This window comes from Cucumis sativus, chromosome 4 (assembly GCF_000004075.3).
Source record: "Cucumis sativus cultivar 9930 chromosome 4, Cucumber_9930_V3, whole genome shotgun sequence".
NCBI lineage: Eukaryota > Viridiplantae > Streptophyta > Magnoliopsida > Cucurbitales > Cucurbitaceae > Cucumis > Cucumis sativus.
The window spans coordinates 823,667-840,268 of NC_026658.2; the positions used below are offsets into that span (position 1 = coordinate 823,667).

Here is a 16,602-nt window from a genome sequence, read left to right on the forward strand (position 1 = left end):
TAAATGAATAAGACGACGTTTCATTCATAAATTTGGGAAAAGACATACTCTCTTCATATCTTTTTTTTTAATGTTAAAGTGTATTGACATGAAAGCTTTGCATATAACTCACTATAATCAATTTAGAAAACCTCATCTCTTCATAAATTAGAACAAAAAAGAATAGACATGTCATATCTCTTTTTAATGTTAAAGAGAGTGACGTCAAAGCTTTAACGCTCACCATTAATAATGTAAAGTATTTAATCTCTTCATAAGTTATAAAAAACGATGGACACGTCATTTATCCCTTGGAAAGAACTTATTCACAATAACAAAAATAACAACAACCTATACATGTGGTATTAGTTAATACTTTTTTTTCTTCTGACAAATGGTATTACTTTAGTTTATCTACTTACGTTAGCTCTTTGTTGTTTCCCAAAAAAAAGAATAACCAATTACCAACTAAGTGCTTTTGGAAAATAGCATGAGCTTTCCTTCTAAACAAGGAACTCAATTAAATCTAAACAACTTTGCCTTACTCGTTTCTGGAAAATTCTTTCAATTCTTACCCATCTTAAGCTTTCAATTTCATTGAATTATATCTTAAACTTACGTAAATATTCTACCTTTAATGTTAAAACCAAAAGTTGCTTTAATTTAAACCTTATGTTAAGTTATCGTTAAAAAAAATTAGCACATGTATTTAAATATTATGTATACCCATACACACGTATCTTGATTTGTTCAAGTTCATTGTGTGTCGTCTAGGTTCAAGTATACGGTTGTCCATCTCGATTAATACTATTGTTCTTTATCTTTTCTAACTGAAATAGTTGAATTTTTAATCAAATAAATAAAAACAAAGCTTTTATAAACTTTTTCACTTAGTTTTTACAACTTAGCTTAGTTCATAAAAACATTGGATGGAAGGTGTTTATAAACTTCATTCCAAAAGCTAAAAACTAAAAAGTTGAATTACTATATAGCCTAAAAAAGTTGAATTACTATAGAGCCTAAATAATTATTGCACAATTGTAACCATACAAGCAAAATTTCCTTGAATATATATATATATATATATATATATATATATATATATATTATATATATATATATATATATTATATTATATATATATAATATATATATATATAAATAGTTGTGAACATGTCAATCCAAACATAGCTTAGTGGATAAGACATGAATTGTCATTTCAAAGGTTGATGGTTCGATCCTCCACGTTACAATTGTTGTTGAAGATTGAACTATCAACATTTGAGATGGTAATAGATGTCTTATTCATTGAACCACGTTTGAACTGATTATAACAATTGTTTTTCATAAAATTTTTAAAGCTCAAAATAATTATTAAATTGTATTTCAATTCAACAAAACAAACACTTGGTTGAATGTAATAAAAAAATTCAGTTAAATTCCAATTCTCTGAGTCTCCTTTCTTTCCTTGGATATAAAGCCAATCTGGATATTCAATCTTAACGAACTCGAGGCTAATGTCAATGCAGGCTGGGGTTAGCGAGCTCCAAGCTTGGGGCAACCCTCAGCAAGAGGTAAAGTCAAATTTTCAGTTGTTCTGAATGTTCGAGGCACCATCTTGTCGACATAAAGGGTTCCATCCAAATGATCACATTCGTGCTGTAAGATTCGAGCCTGCCATCCTGAAGCGTCCACCTTGATAGGATTCCCATCTCGATCGAAACCAGCTACCTCAACATCAAGATAGCGTTCTACCACTGCTCTAAATCCATCAACACTACAAGGTAGAAAAATAAAGGAATAAATCATGGATGACAAGACATGAAAGAACACACAGTCAGAGAGAAATCCTCAAGTAAAACAATAGTGATTTCATCAATGATAGTAAAGAATAGACTTCAGATACAGCCTCAACTGGAAACAATCTGTTAAAAGGAAAAATTAGAAAAGAGCAAGAAAGCTGGAGACTATTATACTGTCACATCATCCAGATTATCTAAATGAAAGAAGGGACTAAACAGTTCATCTTTCTCATAAACTATAATTTCGAAGTGTAGAAAAACAACGCTACTGTGGCATCATTTTACGTTAGGAATATGACTTCTTTGGTTTTCATACATATTAGAAGTGTTAATTGAGAGGTTAATATTAGTTAGTCTGTTAAAAGTGGATATTAGTACATAACAGCTTGCACAGAGTGGTGTGCTTTTGTTTAGGAGGGCAAGCAAGCCACTGATCATTAACTCAATTGAATCCAAAAGAAACTTCTACGTTCGATTGATTGAGCCCCTATTGCCTATCCACGGCTTTGGAACCACATCAATGTTTTAACATTGAGTCAAATTGAACATTGAAGAGATTAGGTCTATAATCTCAAAGTGTAAATAATCAATGCTACTGCGGCATCATTTTTATTGTAGGATGGAGCCTGTACTCGAAAGCATATAAATTCCACTCGCACATTTGTTTTTGGTATTTGTGAGTGTTTGGACCAACTTACGCATACTTGAACTAATCTCATGGACAACACACTTAATCCTATAACATTTAGATGTCAAAGAAATTTGTAGGTGTTTCTTTTAGGTTATTAAAACCTAGGTAGGTGACCACAACAAATTGAACTCATAACCTCTTAGCCCTTTATCAAGGTCAACTCATGATAGTTTATTCGCTACACATATTTTCTAGGATAAAGAGAAAAAGTAAACTAACTTTTAAGAAATGATCGAGCAAGTACTTTGGAAGTTCATTTTCCATTTCGCAAATTAGCAAGATGGGACCTGAGAGCATGTAAGGAAGAAGAAGGAAAGGGAAAGGGAAGGGGAGAGAAACAATAAATTGGTTTTGCAAACCACTTCAGAGAAAGAACTAAAAGAGAAAAGTGGATTGCCAATCTGCATCTTACCTGAGGCACCCTTCAAAAAACAACGCAGTCTTGTTGCTTTTACTTTTTAGCTTTGGGTTTATGATCACCTGACTCAACAGAACTAACAAATTGTAAAGTGAAAATTGGTGAACATAAAAAACAAAGATAGAAATTCAATTCAATTTGCTTTCTCATTAATATATAACCATACCAGAAGATCAAAGGAGCGCCTATCTTGTGCTTTGATCTCCTCCTTAGGTGCATAACTTATATATTCTTTAGTATCTTCCAAAACAATTATCTACAACAAATGTACAACGAAACACTTAATATTGAATCCAAATTCAAGGTTTTTCAATGAAATTTCACATTTGGAGAACTCAAAGAAACCCGAAACCCCATCAAACACAGCCCCAATAACAAGCAAATGGAGAAAAATTTCAACAACACAGCCCCATCAATCACAATTTCGGCTGCCAAATATCACATTTCCAATTCACATAGCAAACAAATAATAAAAAAACAGAGTAAGGATTAGATGCACGAGTAATTTCAACTGACCCTTAATGGAATTCCAATCTGGGGAGCTGCAAGACCGACTCCAGGAGCCTTCCTCATGGTCAAAATCATATCGTCGATTATCTTCTGAACCTTCTCCGATCCTATTTCCTTAGGATCAACTTCACGAGCAGGCTCGTGCAAAACTGGGTCACCAGCCTTCACAATCGACGGTAAGCTCATTTTCTTCTGCTCTCCGAGACCAAGAAACCAACCGGCTTTGGCAATGGAAGTTGAAGAGGAACTGTAGGTTTTGGGGACGGGGATGAACTTTGGAATGTTGGGCGATGAAGAAATGGGCCTGTGGATAAGTTTTCGAAAATTAGGTGGAAGTAAAGAAGGTTTGCGACACCTTTCGGCAAGAGAGATTGGGAAGAGACGGAAGGAGAATCGGTGAATTGCCTCCATTTCAGTTTTCACGGTGCTCCACCTCCGGCGACGAGAGTATTCTTCGGAGTTCTGAGGGTTTAAGCGTTAAATGGGCCTTAATGGTGAATTGGTTTGTGGGCTTCAACACACTTACTTTTTACTCCTTTTCCTTTTTTCTACCTAATTATATTAAATTTACTTTCACTTCGGTTATTCTAATATAAATATTGAGTTTGTGGAATATTTTTTTTGTATTTAATCATTTGTTAAATTTTAAATTATTTTAAATTTATCATCTTAATAATTCTAATATGTTAGATTTAAAAAAATCTAAAAGTTTAGAATAATATATTTTTTTTAATTTTAAAATAAAGATTCAACTAAAATTATAATTTTATTTAATTTATTGTTTTATAATTTGATATTTTAATTTCACTAGACTAATTTGAAAAAGATCAAAATAAACTATTGTTTTAATCTTGAATTCATGAAAAATTAACATTTTTCTATCAAATTATATTGAAGAAACAAAAGTAATAATAAAGTCTGAATTTTAATTTTATTTAACAAAAAAAATTGTTTCCAAGGTTGTAATCTATAAATTAAAAAAAAAAAAAATTAAGTCTTCTAGTTAAATTGATTAATAAAAAAATAAAAAACAAACCATGACACATAAAATATATATTTAAATTTGTCCATGACTTATATTTGAGATCACATAGATAGGTCATTTATTTTAGTCTAGAAAAAGTAGAACACATTAATAAAAGAAAATGAAGGTAAAATTAATTTTAAACAAAGAAGAGAAAATAAGAGACAATTAAAAAGAATGATCTAATAATAATTATTAGAAAAAGAATGTCCAAAAGAATAAGAAAGTAGGAAAACAGAAAAATGCATTTGAAAATAATAGTGATTTAGAACCCAAACTCCAAAAGAATAAAGAAAGTAGAAAAATAGAAAAATGTATTTGAAAATTATTGTTGTGAATTGTTTATGAGTACAAGATAAGGAGTATTACAAGTCTCCTTATTAACTAATTTCTGTTATCATCAAATTATTATAAAAAAGGACAGTAATGAAAGATTCAATCAACCAAAAATTTCCCCCTTAAATATTTACATCAGAGGGTTACCCCAAAATATGGCAGATTATTGCTGTAGTCTGCCTTTGAGCGTTTCCCTTTCACCTAATGACATTCAAATATAAAGGGAAAAAAGCTCAGAAAAGAACAGAATCTATGGCAAGGGAAACACAGGCACCAAAATTCAGAAACGTCCTCCCTTCAAAGAAAATAGGATCCCAAGTGAAAAATAAGGAATCTAGCAACATTCAAGTCAGAGAACAAACGGCCACTGCTTATGTATGTATGTGTTTTTCCACTCCATTCAACTTCATATGGTGTCTTTCTCTCTATCTCTCTCTCTCTCTCTTCTTGCTGTCTGCCTAGTTCCTTGGAGATATAGTCAAGACTAGAGATATCACCAAAGACAAATCAAGATGCTCGCCAAAATAAAAGCTTTTGCCGAGTTTTTCATCAAATGTCAGCCTATGAACAGCTGCAAGTAACATAACTTAATCAGAGAAGAATAAGAGGTGGAACTGAGTTCGGTGCTCGAAAACTCAAATACAGCCTCTCACCTTAAGAAACCTTGTCAAACCAACGGAGCAGACAAAATGAACCTTCCCCATTTTCCATAGACATCAGTTTTAGCCCATCGAAAGGGAAAACTTAACGTACATGCTACCATCTGTAAGTTGTATCACATTTTATTATTCTCCACCAAATCCGAATGGTGGACACCAAGATGATAGATTCAGACACAGACGGAGCTTAAAACATTATTAATATGCATTGGTTTCTAGAAGTAAAAGGGCACTAAATTTATAATCAACATATACAGTGCATATACATGTATTTCACATTATTTCTGACAATCTACTTTTGTTTTCTTCGTCTTGCAGATTAAGTTTCTTGTCTATATACCAGATTGAAGTGTCATAATAAAACTTGTGTCGTGTTAAAATCAAGCTTTGCTGCTTTTCCAACAGGTATGAATTCAAAGCAAGGGTAAGAGCAAAATAAGCACAAATGATTCATACTAAAAGAATTCAACACCTATGTCTGAATAGGTCATTGCAAAGTATGATCTAATGCTTTCTGACCGATGTTTTAATTCTACAAAAGGAGTTGTTATACATACATATACATATGCTTGGAAATGATGTTCAGGAATGATAACAAACAAAATTTGAAATTACCTATACAACATTAAAAAATATCCAATAGGAAAGGTTTTGCCCTTATGCCCATTGCCATTGCATTGAGAGCACCGATGCCAAAATGACCAAAGATTATTAGAACTTAGAAAGCCATCACAAAAGAAGTCCATGCATGCCTGATTTTATAACACAGCAGCAAAATCTATGCGATACCATAAACAGGGTAACAACAAAGAATCCACCTTCTAACAAAAGAATAAAACTATAACAAATTACATGTGCTGAGTGTTACCCTAACAAACGCATTGATAAAATACTTATATGCACTATTGCACTTCATCAACAAAACTATGATCAAATGACCCTTGGGATTTTTTTTTTTTTGGCTGTATAATGCATTACATAAGCCCTACAAATGGCCTCTTGGGGTAAATATTAAAAATCAAATTGAATTCCAAAAGACAATGAATGAAAAGAAATAAGAACGTGTAAAAATATGTGTACAAATAGTTGGAATAGTAACAAATTGTATCGTAGATAGAATGCTGTGTACTTAGGAATGCATTTGTGTTGCCCAAGTAGAGACTAGAGAGAGATTTGGACAGTAACTCACAGAGGGCATGGTAAATGTCAGCTGTTCCATTCAGAACTCTCATCTTGAGACAGACTTTATTGAATTACTGAGAGAAAGAGAAACCTTTTGAAAATGTAACCCCATGAAAAATCAGTGTCCAATTAGCTTTATACTTTACAAATAGAAGTAAAAGAAAGAATATGAGTTCCTTTTGAGCTTTCTGTTACATTTTATCTAGCACCATTCTACAAATCTCTTTTCAGCTATTGGCCAGTGTGGTATTCAAAGCTTCCAACTGATTTTTAGAGAAAGGAGGTACCCTTTTCCTTGCCAATGCTAGGATCAATTGAGCCTTACCAGCCTCTCCCATCTTGTTGAGGCCCTTAAGTAATGAATGAATTGTATCAATGTTTGGAAACCAATTCTTGTTCATGGCATCTTTGCATATTGTGTGTGCAAGATTAAAATCCTCACTTTTGCACAGATAATGAATCATGGTTTGATAAATTTTGACATTCGGTTTATAACCACTCCCATGCAAAGCAGAATAAACCCTTTTGGCCATATCAAGCAACCCGGCTTGACAAAAACCTTTTATTACCAGATTGTAAGTAACCTCATCCGGTACAATCCCAATGTTCCTCATCATTTTCATCAATTTATTAGCATCCCACGCTCTTCTCCTCTCAATCAAATGTTGAATTCTCACATTGAAAGTAGTAAGATTGGGCAAACAACCCCTCAAAACCATTAGATTCCACAGACCATTACTAATTTCAGATTGTCTATCCTTGTAAGAAGCCGAAATTAATGTCGTATAGGTAACCACATCTGGTTTTATTCCCAGTTTTTCCATCTCTAACATGAGAAGATAAGCTCTATTTAAAAAACCGAAATCACAAAACGCCTTAACAAGAATGTTAACAGAAATAATATCCAACTCAATATCGAATTTTTCAGGAGCTTCACTTAAAAATGCCTCAAGGGCTCCTAAATCACGGCTCTTCATCAAAACCTTAAGCACAGCATTAAAAGACTTAACAGTCCTAAGGCACCCATATAAGTGCATATCATAAAAAGTGTCAAGGGCATGCTTGATCATCTCAGCCTTACCATATAGCATTATGATCCTTATAATGAATCCTTCACGGCGTCCCTGTGGAAGTGTCTTCTGATGTTCAAGTAAATGCTCAATGTAATCAAAGCGACGAGCTCCAGCCAGTCGAGACACAGTGTCTTCGAAAGCAAATCGATTCTCAATCACAAGCCGATTGTGCGCATTTGCTTTAAAGAGATGGAACAGCTTTTCGGGGTCTCGTTCTGCTTTAAGCTTCACAAGGGCAGGTTCCTCGAGAGATTTTGAGTTCTGAACGTGATTCAATACAGCCGCAGTGGTGTCTGTAGATGGAATGACGGTAGCAGCATGGCAGAATCTGCGAATGGGTCGCAGAGAGAGCATGTTCTAGGCGTCTCCTCAGGAAGAAGAAACATACCCATCCATCAAAACCAAGATCTAAGTCATGTCCTTGAGAAAAATAGGCAGTGCCCCCAATTACAAACTGAAAAACTAAGAAGCAGCTGCTAATCCAAGAACGAAGCAGTGATTTTTTAACAAATTGAAACACACCCAGAAGCGAAATCAGATAAAAACAAACTCGAAGAACAGCAATGTGAGCATAAACAGCGATAACGTGAAGAACGGCGGTGCAATAATCCAGAAAATAAATAACAGAGACAATAATAAGATTAGTTGAAAAGAAAGGCGATTCAGAGAAAGAAGTGAGATTGGAGTCTGAAGAACGGAAGAACTAAGGAAAGGGCTGGAAGCGGAGGAAAGGGTTGAAATTGGAGAGAGTGGGATATTGGTTGTGGGCTCCGTTTTCTGGTGGAGGTTTTTGGGGTTTAGGTTTTGTTAATGCAAATTGCCATTGTCTTTCAACTCAAAATTATAGAGATGAAGGTCCATCATAAGCTCTGTACGCCGCTCAAATAGGTAGCGGATATTAATGGTTATTAATCCATCAAAATTAATAGAGACTCAAAATTAACCAAATATCAATCGCAAAACCAAAACTCATAAATTTCAATAACAAAATCGTGCTAAAACACATCTTTTCTCTCAAATTCATTCATTTCATCTTATACGTTCATTTTTCTTTTCTACCATATCAAACGGTTAAAATTGTACTAATGACGAAAAATGGTAAAAATTGTACTTTCGACTTCGTCGTTGATAATATAAATTGTATGCCATTTGAATTATGCTTGTGTTTGACATATTATATAAATATTTACAATTTATTAAATGCATAAAAGATTTCTTTAACAATGATCTAGGGAAACCTTGCAACTAGGGTCGACTTGATCACATGAAGGTTGAGATTAACTGTGGGCAAGGTTGATGAGAAGGTTATTTGGGTTTGGTACAATTAACTCATCTCTTCCCTTTCTTTAATGGGTCCTATGGTGTGTTTTAGGACTCAAATTTCAACATTTTGTTGCCAAAATAGTTCTATCCTTCTAATCCAAAATCATTTTTATATAACTATTCTCCGTTTCGTCATGTTTTATAAACATAAAAAAACCAAATGATAGACTTAGGAGGGCTCAACATTTTGAATAGACATCTCTACATACAACCAATGTTTGAATATTGATATCATGGAAGTATATCAAGATCTTGATTCTATGAAAATATCAATGAAAATTTTGAAAAATTTATAGAAATGGATGAAAATGGTTAATAAAATTCTCGTACCATTTTCGATTATAATTTCTACGTAGTAAGAAGATATTTAGATGTCTATAATAAATGTATGCATAAATGTTGATGTATGCATAAATGTTGATGTATGCATAAATGTTGATGCTAGCACATAAATTTAGGGGGGAAATAGACAAATGATTACAAATAATATAAATCTTAGGAAGTAAAAGAAAAAAGAACTCACATCATTACAAAATTGAAGAACTTGAACTTAAAAAATATCAAAGAGTTTGAAAATAGAGATCAACTAAAATCTGCTTAAAGATTTTTGAAGTTGTTTACTACATTACGTTTCATTTCTTTTCAATGCGATGTTCAATTACATAGAACTCTTCCACAGAAAGTGAATTTTTGAATTTTGAACAGACTGCAGGAGTGTTGTTCCGCCTAGCCTTTGAGTCATCTATTCCTCCTACATGTCTAAAACCCTTCTCTCTCGTATCAATCCCCTCCGCAACTGCAAACCGAAATCATCTCCCCCCTTCTCCATCCCTTTCAGAGGCGAAATCAAGAGGCTTGTTAATGACACCATTCAAATTCTCAAGTCCCACGAGAAATGGGAGCAATCCCTTCAAACCCATTTCACTGAATCCGATATACCCATCATAGACGTTACCCATTTCGTTTTAGACCGAATTAATGATGTAGAACTGGGTTTGAAGTTCTTTGATTGGGCGTCAAAGAATTCCCTCTCCGGTTCTTTAAATGGGACTTCCTACTCTTCGCTGTTAAAGCTACTATCGAGGTTTAGAGTGTTTCCGGAGATTGAGTTCACACTCGAAGAAATGAAAACTAAAGAAACCATCCCGACCCGTGAAGCGTTAAGTGATGTACTATGCGCATATGCGGATGTTGGGTTGGTTGATAAAGCTCTTGAGGTTTATCATGGCGTCGTCAAGTTGCACAACAGTCTTCCAAGTACGTATGCTTGCAATTCCTTGCTTAATTTGCTCGTTAAACACCGTAGGATTGAAACTGCACACCAACTGTATGATGAAATGATTGATAGAGATAATGGGGATGACATTTGTGTGGATAATTATACCACTTCTATCATGGTGAAGGGCTTATGTTTGAAAGGTAGAATTGAGGATGGTATAAAGCTGATTGAATCTAGATGGGGGAAAGGATGTGTACCCAACATTGTGTTTTACAATACACTCATTGATGGATATTGCAAGAAAGGTGAGGTTGAAAGTGCGTATAAACTTTTTAAGAAATTGAAGATGAAAGGATTTATTCCTACGTTACAAACTTTTGGTTCTTTGGTAAATGGTTTTTGCAAGATGGGAATGTTTGAAGCTATTGATCTTCTTTTGTTGGAAATGAAAGACAGGGGCTTGAGTGTAAATGTTCAGATGTATAATAACATTATTGATGCTCGATATAAGCTCGGTTTTGATATTAAAGCAAAGGATACACTTAAAGAAATGTCTGAGAATTGCTGTGAACCAGATCTTGTGACTTATAATACTCTAATAAACCATTTCTGTAGCAGGGGGGAGGTCGAGGAAGCTGAGAAGCTCTTGGAACAAACAATAAGAAGAGGATTGGCACCGAATAAGCTCACTTATACCCCTCTTGTTCATGGGTACTGTAAACAAGGGGAATATACTAAGGCCACAGATTATCTTATTGAGATGTCAACAAGTGGGCTTGAAGTTGATATGATTTCGTATGGAGCTTTAATCCATGGACTTGTTGTTGCAGGGGAAGTCGATACTGCATTGACAATCCGCGACAGAATGATGAACCGAGGAATCTTGCCTGATGCGAATATCTACAATGTTTTGATGAATGGACTTTTCAAGAAAGGGAAACTTTCCATGGCAAAGGTGATGCTTACTGAGATGCTTGACCAAAATATAGCTCCTGATGCATTTGTTTATGCTACTTTAGTGGATGGGTTCATTAGGCATGGCAACCTTGATGAGGCCAAGAAACTCTTTCAGCTCATTATTGAAAAGGGTCTAGACCCCGGTGTTGTTGGATATAATGTCATGATCAAAGGTTTCTCAAAATCTGGGATGATGGACAATGCAATTTTATGCATTGATAAAATGCGGCGTGCACATCATGTTCCTGACATATTTACTTTCTCCACCATAATTGACGGATACGTAAAACAACACAACATGAATGCTGTGCTGAAGATCTTTGGACTGATGGTGAAGCAGAACTGCAAGCCTAACGTTGTTACTTACACCTCTTTGATCAATGGATATTGCCGCAAAGGGGAAACTAAGATGGCTGAAAAACTTTTTAGCATGATGCGATCTCATGGGTTGAAGCCTAGTGTTGTGACATACAGTATACTTATAGGAAGCTTTTGCAAAGAAGCTAAGCTTGGAAAAGCTGTGTCATATTTTGAGCTAATGTTGATTAACAAATGCACTCCTAATGATGCTGCATTTCATTATCTAGTCAATGGGTTTACAAATACAAAAGCTACTGCAGTTTCAAGAGAACCAAATAATCTTCATGAAAATTCCAGATCGATGTTTGAGGACTTCTTTTCGAGAATGATAGGTGATGGATGGACGCAAAAGGCTGCTGCTTACAATTGTATTCTCATTTGCCTTTGTCAGCAAAGAATGGTTAAAACTGCCTTGCAATTGCGCAATAAAATGCTGGCTTTTGGACTTTGTTCTGATGCTGTTTCTTTTGTTGCATTGATACATGGCATTTGCTTGGAAGGAAACTCAAAAGAGTGGAGGAACATGATTTCTTGTGATTTGAATGAAGGAGAACTTCAAATTGCCTTGAAATACTCACTTGAACTAGACAAGTTCATACCTGAGGGAGGTATTTCTGAGGCTTCAGGCATTTTGCAGGCTATGATTAAGGGTTACGTGTCTCCTAATCAGGATTTGAACAATTTGAAGGAGCCAAATATGGAGAATGGTAAGGAACTGAGATAGCTCAACCTGTACAACTAAAAGAAATTTGAACTAATTTATGCTGGCCCTATCGTGAGTTGGGTTTCAGCAGTGACGTAGCTCAGATAGTTAGATGGCAGCAGTCAGGCCATTTTCACATCCTGGCTTATAGGTATTGGCAAACAAAAGCTAGGGAGCCCAGGCATGACATTGGATTGAGCATTTCTAGGTTTTATGTTGGATTCTATGTTGTATACCAAATGAGAAAATTTTATTTAAAAGTTGTGAATACAAGTAGATAAGTACTTTATTTACAGTTGAAAAGCAAACTAATCATAGGCCTAATTAATAAAAAACTAATACTAATCCTAATAAATTAAGGATTTGATCCTAATACCCTAATTCCTACTACAATATTCTATCCCTAGAAAAATTATTCTCGACTTTTAAAATAAAAATGAAGGTAAAAATAAGAATGTAAATCACTTGAACAGAAACAAGTCTGAAAAACAAATTTCAACGTCCAAGTTTCACGAGTCGAGCCAAGATTTGCCTTTTTAAACGGTATGAATCTTTTATAGCAAATCACCATGTATTACCAAATCACCATGTATCTATCGAAGTATGTGGTAAAATATATGCAGACTCCTCAAGGAATGGAGAAAAACGGTTTTGATATAACTTTGATCTTGGTTGGTCTGGAACGATTCTTGGTAAATCTTGCAAATTTTTTTGCCACCATAGGTGTTGATTCTCTTGTCTTTTGGTAATTGTGGTCTGGCTTATTTTTGCTCTATTCTCTTCAACCAAACGAATCTTCTTTTTCCCTTTTTCATTGGTGTTTATTTTCGATCACCTTTGTCTTGTTGACAATTTCGCTTAAGTAAACAAATGTAATTTTGCGTGGGTTTCTCAAATTTTCCTCCAAATTAGGTTGCACCCTTCCCATTTTGAAAATAGTTTTACTTTTTTTTCTTCTTTCAAAATGAGCTATTCCTTGAACATTTTTACCTTTTTTACTCTGCTCATCTTCTTCATTTTTTGTTTATTGTGTTGTCAAATTAAGATTGCTGTCTAGCCATTTGTAGATTCTTCATGGAAAATCATTCAATGTTTCAGGACCAGCTGCAACTTTCAACTTAAACTCGAGGACGAGTTTTATCCTCGGGGAGGGAAATTGATGTAATTAATTTTATTTAGTCTTCTTAATCGTTAAGACTTAGTTTTCTAATTACTTTTCAGTTCTCTAATTTTCTTAGTTTAATTTCCTTTTCAATTCCCTAATTGTCTTAGTTAAGGATTTAGTTTCCTTTTTAGTTTTAGGTTAAACCTATAAAATTAGGCTATAAAGAGATCGTAATTTTTTAAAAGAAACAAATTTTCTCAGATTTGATTTGAGTTGCATCATTCTACATTGTTTAGACGCAAAAGTTTCACTCTGTAGTGATTTTGGTGGGTCATATCAGTTGCAAGGCTGTTTCTAACGTATGTAACTCAGATTACAGGGAAGTAAATCTCATTTGAGTGAATGGAAGATGACAGATTGAGTCTGTTGACTGCTTTGCTAGGAGGTTGCTATCTGCTCAAAATCCAGATCGTAGAGTTTCGGAAGGTGGAAACCAAGGAGAATTCTTCTCTGTTGACTGATTTTCAATTACCCTTCTGGATTTTCAAGCAAAGATAGATTTTTTAGTCCCTTCCTCTCTCCAAATAGAAACGTTCTTCATAAAAGGGACGAAACAAATATTTATTCATTGTATTTTAAAAGGAGTTTGTTGTACAGTCCTGGAACCCCCCACTCCTGGTGTTACACCAGAACGAGTAAAAACTTTGGTCTATTGGGTAAGAAGTGTTAAAAGAAACGGCTAGTATATTAGCACAAAACTATGGCAAGTCAAGAAAACATAAAGTTGCTCTGGCCTTATGAGAAACCGAATCACAAATAAATTACAAAAAGCCCGTACTTGGATGATTGGTGCAATTTAATCTTTCTTCAGTCACTTTCATGCTCTGTCTCTTCATTTTTTAACATCGACTGAGCCTCGCGACGTTTTCCACCACTCATCAGGTTGGCAAGCTCTTGTATGGAGCAAGAAGTGCTTCGTTTCATCTTGTCACCAAGTATCGCAACCTGATCCTTGAACCCTATCCCCAGAAGTCGGTCCCTCAACAACTCAACAGTAGCGATATATGGAGGTATTCCCTCATCAATCATCATTTCAAAGTACTTACATGCTTCTTCTAACTTCCATTTTTTCTTGCAGAAACCATGAATCATGACAGCATAAGTTGAAACAGAAGGGTAAAATCCTCTCTTTCCCATACTCTCCCACACTTCATTGGCTCTGTCAAATCTTCCCACCCTTACTAGCAATTTCAGAACCATATTGTAAGTATGTTTATCTGGAACACATTTGTCCCTATCCATTCTCTTTACCAAGTTAAGAGCACTATTGACCTCGCTATGATCACAATGATAAGCTTGGATTGCATTGTAGGACCATGTATCTGGAGTAACTCCTCTCTCAATCATTTCGTCCAAAATTTGGTAAGCTTCTTCCACGTTTTGATCTTTACAAAGCTTCTTGATAACACAATTATAAGTAAACACATTAGGAAGAAGGTTTTTCCTCTTCGTTCTTTCTAAGACCCTATAAACCGTATGCAAATCATTTTCTTGACAACTTGAGCGGATGAAAATTGAATACGTATCAGCATCTGGGTCAACGCCATTTGAATCCATCTCCAGAAACATCTTGTACGCTTCATCCCTTTTCCCACCTTTGCACAGAGCTTCCAAGAGACTATTGTAAGCAAGCACATCAATCAAACAACCTCGTTCCCGCATTTCATCAAACACCTTCTGGGCATTGTTTGAATCACCCACAACGCCCCAACCCCTAGTCAAAATGCTGTAAGTTTTCACACTCGGATTAAACACACTCTTAACTTTATCAAAAAACTGTTGAGCATGAGCCACATGTTTCCTCTTGCATAGAGTATACAAGAGCTTATCAAGATCATCAACACCAGCCCTAATCCCAAACTCCCCCATTCGATTGAAAGCTCGAATGGCATCTTGAGGCAAATCAGCCCTGCTATAAGCTGTGAAAACATGCCAGAAAAGTTCATGGGTAATCACAGAGGACCGAGTCTCCCTTATTTCTATAAGAAAATCCCACAAAATAGCGAATTGTCCACTGCTTCCCAAGATGTCAACGACAATATGATAGCTGTCGTCGCTGGGTTCAAAACCCGGAATTCGTTTAGCCCAGAGGAAGAACCTGTGAGCGGAGAAAGCAATATTCTTGCACCTTTTGAGAACCTGCTCGACGAGGTCAGTGGATACATTGGAGGAGAAGGAGGAGAGGCCGACTTCCAAGTCATGGTGAGGATTTCTACGGTCGCTGAGGATGCGAGATATCTCACTGACGAGAAATGGAAGTGTTGGGTCTGATCCTGCACGTGCTTCTGTAGCGAAAGAAGTGAATGAGCGTTGGTGAGCGAAACGATTGGTTCTTAAGAGAGAGGAGAAGAGTGAAATAGAGATGCGGAATTTGGAGGAACAGGCTCTAATGGCCATTACAGAGATTGGTTACAAAGAACAGTGGTCAGCATTCTTCTTGAAATTTGGAATTTGAAGGAGAAGGCTCTTCGAATGAGTGAAAGAGAGTGCGAGAGCATGTTCTGGGTGTCTCCTAGGAAGAAGTAAAATAACCATTGATCAAAATCAAGACGTAAGTCGTGTTCTTGAGAAAAATAGCTATAGCTTCCAACTACAAACTGGAAAACGGAGAAGCGGCTACCGATTCAATAATGAAGAAGTGGCTTTTGACAAATTGAAACACACCCAGATGAGAAATCCGGTGAAAGTATGAACCAACAGGAGGAAAGGTGTGAAATTTGAAAGACACCTTCGTTCGTCATGGAATGTAAAATACCACTTTTACCCTCAATATTTGATCCTTTGTGTTTCCTACCTCTCTTTTGTCATTTGGGATTTGAAAAAAAACATATTTATTTATAACATATTTGTTATTACGAATATTTTTCTAACTTTTTTTCACATCATTTTGTGATTATAACTAAACTTCTTCAACTTTCCCATTTTATATATTTTCACTGTGTTACCATTTTAAATGGGATTTATGTTTTTTAGAGTTTTACACTCAAAATTTATTTAAGTAAACAACCACTAAATTCATACGATCATAATTCAAACTTCTGAATCATTAAAAAAAATAATCATAAAAAAAACAATTAACAATATTCACTCTAACATTACTAGATTATTTTTAAATATTGCAAATATCACCGTCTATTTATGATAAACTGCAATAGAACGAGATAATATCATAATAAACACACATAATAATCTATCGTTGAG

At 35.0% G+C, this 16,602-nt stretch overlaps 4 protein-coding genes across 5 annotated transcripts; 1 reads left to right on the forward strand and 3 right to left on the reverse strand.

Moving 5' to 3' along the window:
• Positions 1-1,149: 1,149 nt before the first annotated feature.
• LOC101216450 (peptide deformylase 1A, chloroplastic/mitochondrial) lies at positions 1,150-3,898 on the reverse strand. Its single transcript, XM_004152160.3, has 4 exons — positions 3,407-3,898; positions 3,057-3,146; positions 2,885-2,952; positions 1,150-1,756 (listed from the first exon to the last, which is right to left on the reverse strand). The coding sequence occupies exons 1-4, from the start codon at positions 3,809-3,811 to the stop codon at positions 1,516-1,518; spliced, it is 804 nt and encodes a 267-aa protein (XP_004152208.2). The 5' UTR covers positions 3,812-3,898; the 3' UTR covers positions 1,150-1,515.
• An 823-nt stretch (positions 3,899-4,721) lies between these two features.
• Positions 4,722-8,534, reverse strand: LOC101216204 (pentatricopeptide repeat-containing protein At1g80150, mitochondrial). Of its 2 annotated transcripts, XM_004152159.3 has the most exons (3): positions 6,609-8,534; positions 5,414-5,523; positions 4,722-5,331 (listed from the first exon to the last, which is right to left on the reverse strand). In XM_004152159.3, exon 1 carries the CDS (start codon positions 8,026-8,028, stop codon positions 6,829-6,831), a length of 1,200 nt encoding a protein of 399 aa, XP_004152207.1. In that variant the 5' UTR covers positions 8,029-8,534; the 3' UTR covers positions 4,722-5,331; positions 5,414-5,523; positions 6,609-6,828. The 2 variants fall into 2 exon arrangements, with proteins under 2 accessions (XP_004152207.1, XP_031740338.1); XM_031884478.1 differs by having other exon boundaries at positions 5,414-8,534.
• Positions 8,535-9,547: 1,013 nt separating this feature from the next.
• On the forward strand, positions 9,548-12,539 carry LOC101212189 (pentatricopeptide repeat-containing protein At1g52620). Its single transcript, XM_004152306.3, has one exon. It carries the CDS (start codon positions 9,753-9,755, stop codon positions 12,255-12,257), a length of 2,505 nt encoding a protein of 834 aa, XP_004152354.1. The 5' UTR covers positions 9,548-9,752; the 3' UTR covers positions 12,258-12,539.
• Positions 12,540-13,937: 1,398 nt separating this feature from the next.
• LOC101211947 (pentatricopeptide repeat-containing protein At1g52640, mitochondrial) lies at positions 13,938-16,484 on the reverse strand. The gene has a single exon (XM_004152305.3). The coding sequence runs from the start codon at positions 15,796-15,798 to the stop codon at positions 14,209-14,211; it is 1,590 nt and encodes a 529-aa protein (XP_004152353.1). The 5' UTR covers positions 15,799-16,484; the 3' UTR covers positions 13,938-14,208.
• Between the last annotated feature and the right edge of the window lie 118 nt (positions 16,485-16,602).

What these genes read in the sequence shown, in the direction of transcription:
- LOC101211947 (XM_004152305.3), bottom strand. Translation starts at nt 15,798, where the DNA reads ATGGCCATTAGAGCCTGTTCCTCCAAATTCCGCATCTCTATTTCACTC.
- LOC101216204 (XM_004152159.3), bottom strand. Translation starts at nt 8,028, where the DNA reads ATGCTCTCTCTGCGACCCATTCGCAGATTCTGCCATGCTGCTACCGTC.
- LOC101216450 (XM_004152160.3), bottom strand. Translation starts at nt 3,811, where the DNA reads ATGGAGGCAATTCACCGATTCTCCTTCCGTCTCTTCCCAATCTCTCTT. An exon ending in AGATTGGAATTCCATTAAGG is followed by an intron (nt 3,147 to 3,406) that starts GTCAGTTGAAAT and finishes CATTTGTTGTAG; the next exon opens with ATAATTGTTTTGGAAGATAC. An exon ending in GGCGCTCCTTTGATCTTCTG is followed by an intron (nt 2,953 to 3,056) that starts GTATGGTTATAT and finishes CTGTTGAGTCAG; the next exon opens with GTGATCATAAACCCAAAGCT.
- LOC101212189 (XM_004152306.3), top strand. Translation starts at nt 9,753, where the DNA reads ATGTCTAAAACCCTTCTCTCTCGTATCAATCCCCTCCGCAACTGCAAA.